General features: G+C 46.9%; 1 protein-coding gene across 1 annotated transcript; it reads right to left on the bottom strand.

Annotated features, from left to right (window-relative positions):
* Positions 1 to 1,379: 1,379 nt before the first annotated feature.
* On the bottom strand, positions 1,380 to 5,389 carry LOC108780541 (putative uncharacterized protein FLJ37770). The gene is made up of 2 exons (XM_018548295.1): positions 5,149 to 5,389; positions 1,380 to 1,558 (listed from the first exon to the last, which is right to left on the bottom strand). Exons 1-2 carry the CDS (start codon positions 5,387 to 5,389, stop codon positions 1,380 to 1,382), a joined length of 420 nt encoding a protein of 139 aa, XP_018403797.1.
* Between the last annotated feature and the right edge of the window lie 204 nt (positions 5,390 to 5,593).

Here is a 5,593-nt window from a genome sequence, read left to right as displayed (position 1 = left end):
AGGGGAAGGGACGGAGGGAGGAGGTCCGGTGCGCCGAAGATGGTGGAGGTGCGAGTGAAAGGTGAGAGAGGATGTCGAAAAGTTGTAATAACGAAAAAGAGTAAATTATAGCGTAAGAGAGGGGTGGTGGAGGTGGATGGTGTTTGGAGGGGGGGAGGCGAGTGGAGGAGGTCCGGTGGGCCGATGATGGTGAAGGTGCGAGTGAAAGGTGAGAGAGGATATCAAAAAGTTGTAATAACGAAAAAGATTGAATTACAGCGGAACAGAGGGGAGGTGGGGGTTGGTGGTGGGGGAGGAGGTGAGGCGAGTGGAGGAGGTCCGGTGGGCCAAAGATGGTGAAGGTGCGAGTGAAAGGTAAAGGAGGATGTTAAAAAGTAACATTTCACTATCCGTCAAATAACGATATTTTTAAATACGGACGGACAGACGGACAGACGGAGAAGGAGACGTTTCTTAATTTTTCATTAAAATCATCAATTTTCGACCGCTTATATCTCGAGAACGGCTTGACCGATTTAAAAATTCCTTGGCTCAAATTACTCGTGGTGATGCCGCCTTTCAGGACATATGACGTTCGATTCAAAATTTTTTATATTTTAATAGTTATGCACCTCCCAATAATGGACTTTGATGGCTCGGGATAAGAGACTTGTAGCGTCTCAGAGTTTTTTTGAACATGGCCGGAGACGCTACCGCGTCTCCTGATGCGAACGAGTCTAAATTTTAAAGCGTTGACAAGAAATTACTCCGTGGAACAATCGTAACATACGATGTGACGCTAGCCGACAGCGATTCTATAACGCGTAGTAACGCCAGTCTCGACTTTAAAGAATTCTCAGTAATTAACAAATACAAAAGTGACTTGGCGGCAACAAGGGCGAGCAACGACAGTAATTATACATTCTCAAATTGGAGCGTCCGAGCGGATGGCACGTACTCACGGCAACAATGACTCGAAACGCCTGTAGGCGGCCGATCCGGTATCGGCAACGAAATATCGGAGTAAAGCCTAACGTGCGCTCCGCTCGAAACGCATTTCACATACCGTGACCAGTGGTTTTACACAGATTATAAGACGACGCTCGCCTCACCACTGGACGGTCCCTCGTCGATCCTGCTCGTTATTTCTCACGAGTCCGGCAACGGCAAGACGGTTTCACCTCTGAGGGAGCGCTCTGTCCGTCCTCAAACGATCCGGAGATTCTCTCGATAAATCCTCGAAATACCAGCGGGAGATCCTGTGCCCTCTTTACAACTCGATTTCGGCGCAAGTAGCGATTGGAAGCTTTCGCGGATCCACGCAAGCCGCTAGGCCCCTCTCCTATCGGGCCGCTTCCTGTTCTAATTGGCTTTTCGCAGCCGCGCAACCCCGCGACTAATCACAGCGAGTCCTGCTGGCCGCGTATCCTTTGAATGTCTGGCGCGCTTTTCCAAATTAGCAGGCCGAGGCTTTCCGTCTTGATCAGCAGTCTTCTATCGCTCTCCTCAGAAGTGGAGGCGGCTGCCAATGTTCGGGCCGTGCTGAGACGGTCCCTTAATACGTCTCTCTCCGAGGCATCTGCAATAAAGGTGCGACAATCACCAAATAATATCAAAATTAGCAGAGGTTACAAAACAATACGATATGCGTGTACCGCGCTTCTTGAGGACACAATCGGGATCTTCTTCGGTGGTTTCTTGCTTCCTCGATGTCTTCTTTCTTCCTTCCGTAAGTGAAGCGGCAAAATTACATGGATCTAAGATATCCACCGCTCACGCTCAAATGTGACTAAAAATCGTTATTGAAAAGTCTGAAAATAACTAAATATTTTACACAAAAATTATAAATTTGGCACGCTCGCTTGTGCCCTCGCCTTTCGAGCTTAGAGGACACAGGATCTCCGTGCCAATGCATTCACGAGTGACGGACATAAAGTGTCACGTCACAGTTCGTATATACAAGTGCGTGTGTGTGTGTGCGTGCGTGCGTGCGTGCGTGCGTGCGTGCGTGCGTGCGTGCGTGCGTGCGTGCGTGAGTGCGTGCGTGCGTGTGTGCATGTGTGTGTGTGTGTGTGCGTGTGTGTGTGTGTGCGCGCGCGCGCGCGCGATGTACAAATGTGTGCGTATGTTGACGAGACGGCAAACAGACGAGACGTATACAAGACGGTGACAGACGCCAGACGGTCGACTGTCGAAAACGTTCGACGGAGGCAGAGAACGCTCTACCCCGTTTTCGCGTCGGTCGTCGGTGAACGCTAGGAACTTGTGATTGACTGTCGAGAACGCTTGACGGAAGCAGAGAACGCTCTACCCCGTTTTTCTTGTCGGATCACTGAACAGTGCAAGTAGAGATGCGCACGAGACGAGACGAGATTTCGGCAATCTCGATCTTGATCTCACAAATATCTCGGTATTTGCATCTCGATCTCGATCTCGAATCTCGATCTCGAATCTCGTCGAGATTTCGTCGAGATTGGCGGAAAATAGTTTAAAGAAAGTACAGAATTCTTAAAAATTTAACAAAACTTAAAATTTTTAACAATTCTGTTTTTTTTAAACTATTTTCTATTAACCTTGACGAGATCTCGACGAGATCCAAGATCGAGAATTGTTAAAAATTTAACAAAACTTTGTTAATTACTTTTGTTGAATCTGCTGACTGCGTTCAACAGATTCAACAGTTGAGTGAGCGCTCACTGTTATTAGTGTACTCTTTTAGATCATCCAATTAAATTTTAAATCTAGAAGAATACATCAATAGCAATGAGCGCTCATTCAACTGTTGAATCTGAGTTTGCTGAACGTAGCCATTATATTTAAATCCATTACTGCCCATATAAGTATTTATTCCTCTCCTTGCATCGTCTGAACTAGTGCAAATAAATTGAAGCGAAAGAAATATACATTTGATTCACTTCAACTTATTGCACCAATTCAGTGCATGAATAAAAAGTAATCTTTAGATATTAATATCCATTAATTATTGCGAAAATTGTAAAATGGTACAAGACTTTCCGTCTCAGTTTAGTCTGATCTACCTGTTCACGATATCCGTCAGGTGAATTATGGGCCAGGGATGCCAATTCGTAGCCGGTTTACGACATCGCGACTAGCGCTATCGGTCGGCGGCCTGGCACAACAGGTAGCACTCACACAAGCACATGCTCGTGTACGTGTGATAGCAGAAGCGTGACGACTATCGCTTTGTCCTTGTCGCACTAAGTACTCTCCTTGTTCCCCTTCGGCGCGCTGAGAGCGAGCGAGACAGCGAGAGAGAATCTCGATGTTAATCATATCTCGACATCAGCGATGTTAATCATATCGAGATTCTTATTAGGGAACATTTTAGATATATATTGTGACCGTACTTATGAGAAACGGCACAACTTCGTCACTTCATCTCCTGCTCTATTTACGCGATAGCTCAAAAGGATGGACAAAATAAATAGCAAAAGTGCGGTTCTTCCTTCTAATTTTATGTGCTGCGATATTCGAGCCGTACAAATTTCGTTGGGCGCCAGGCACGAGAGAGCGTGCCGCCACTCTTCACACTAAGTTTTAAGATGTTATGCTCGGCCAAAGAAATTACAGAGCAGCGGAATTCGCGACGGACAAGATCGGCTAGCTCAGCCAACGGAATCGGCAGAGGGGGTGGTTCGTTCGGAATTCGCGACGGACAAGATCGGCTAGCTCAGCCAACGGAATTGGCAGAGGGGGTGGTTCGCAGTAAGCGGGGAAAATGTCGGAGAACGAGGTAGAGGCAGACAGAAATAATCAGACAGCAATTAACATTAATAATAACAAAGAGTTTCCAATTTATTCAATTCGCGTCGATACATGAGTTGCGATAATTTTCATAACCGCGCGGTCGCGCGTCGACGACAAGTTTACTTTATTACAGAGAGAACGATGGCAAGGTCGTCGACGGCGGTACTTAGAAATGGTCGACTCTAAGAACTTCCAGCAAACCGACAGCCTAATGCTGAGCGGTGACACGCGGCTCGACTTTAATCTTAAACCGGAATCTCAACAATTAATACGAACAATTTGACTTGGCAGTGACATGGGCGAGCAATAACGACAATCCTGAATTCACAAATTCTTACGCCCGAGCGGATGGCACGTGCTCCCCGATAGAGACAATGGCGTTACAATCTGCCGGTACGACATCGGCTAAACCAAATTCGCGTTACTTCTCACACGCAATCCGCTCGAAACGCTCACAAAATATTACGCGGTCGGTGGCTTTACAATAAAATCGGATAACGCTCGCCTCACCAAGGTATTCCTCCTCAGCCGTTCCTTCGGTCCTCGCGAGAGCCGACAGCAACCTCGTCGATGACGAATATTCTCGAAGTCCTTATAAAATTATGGACGAGATCCTGCGTCCTTACTCGAGGTCCGTCACTGCACAAGTGCCGATCGGAAGTTCTCGCGGATTCACGCAGGTCGTCAGGCCCTCTCTTATCGGCCTCTGCTTGCTCTAATTGGCTCGCCGCGACCGCGTGACCCCGCGACGAATCCCGCGGGTCCTCGTGTGTCGCGGATCCTTTTACGCTGTGGCGCGCTTTTCCAAAAGTCGAAAAATGCTTCCTGGTCGCTTGACGATCTTTTATCGATCGTTGCGGAATACGGTGCTTCGGCGAATGTCCTGCCTTTGAGTCCGTTCTCAGCTGACGTCTCTCTCCGAGGCGTCTGCAATGAGGGTGCGATAATCCACCAAATAATAGCGACATTAATAACAAATATGAAATAATACGACCTGCGTATGCCGCGCTTCTCGTGACTCCAGCTAAATCCTCCATACAGCAATCTCTTCCTCGTGGGAGGCGACGTCTTCTCTCTTCTAGCGATAGGTGAGACGGCCGAACACAAGAATACAGCATAGCCACCGGCTCTGATCGTGAATTACCGGTAAATCCGAGCTCAGAACCGTCTTAATATCAACTAAAACTTAACTAAATAGCGACAAGGAAGAAAAAAAAGAAGGAAAATAATATAATAATCGCAAAAGAAAATAAAAATAAATTATAATCTTCGGAACGATTTTTGCACACAATTTTTTCATTTCAAGTGTTCCTGTCAGAATTTCGTGAACGATTGTTTTAGGTATTGATAGTTCCTCAGCTATCATCCTAACTGTCAATCGACGGTCATTAAGTACACAACCACGAATTCGTTCAACGTTTTCCTCAGAAGTCGATGTGGAGGGGCGTCCTGACCGTTGGTCATCTTTCACGTCTTCTCGGCCTTCCCGAAACCTTTTCAACCACTTGTTCACAGTTGGTTCCTTCAGAGAATTGTCTCCATAAACTTGTTTCAAACACTCGAAAATTTCACGACCATTCTTGCCTAGCTTTGCAAGAAACTTGATATTAATTCGCTGTTCCTCAATCAGAGAGAGCTCCATGCCGACGGCAGGTAGAAAAAGGGTTACTTTAAACGTGCAAACGTAAATTCTTTGTAACTCGCAGAGCGCTCTGGCTCGAACTGAGCGTTCAGTGGATGGTATAGAGAGGGGAAACCACCGGGCCGCCCCTCCCCTACGCGTAGACGCCACGCCACGAACATTTTATACGTACTTTCCGGACAAACCACGTATATATGTAAGCTT

Source organism: Cyphomyrmex costatus, unplaced genomic scaffold (assembly GCF_001594065.2).
Source record: "Cyphomyrmex costatus isolate MS0001 unplaced genomic scaffold, Ccosl1.0 scaffold714, whole genome shotgun sequence".
Lineage (NCBI taxonomy): Eukaryota > Metazoa > Arthropoda > Insecta > Hymenoptera > Formicidae > Cyphomyrmex > Cyphomyrmex costatus.
The sequence above is the reverse complement of the archived record's forward strand: the minus strand, read 5'-3'. Positions and strand labels throughout refer to the sequence as shown.

What these genes read in the sequence shown, in the direction of transcription:
- LOC108780541 (XM_018548295.1), bottom strand. Translation starts at nt 5,389, where the DNA reads ATGGAGCTCTCTCTGATTGAGGAACAGCGAATTAATATCAAGTTTCTT. An exon ending in AAACGTTGAACGAATTCGTG is followed by an intron (nt 1,559 to 5,148) that starts GTTGTGTACTTA and finishes CCTTTATTGCAG; the next exon opens with ATGCCTCGGAGAGAGACGTA.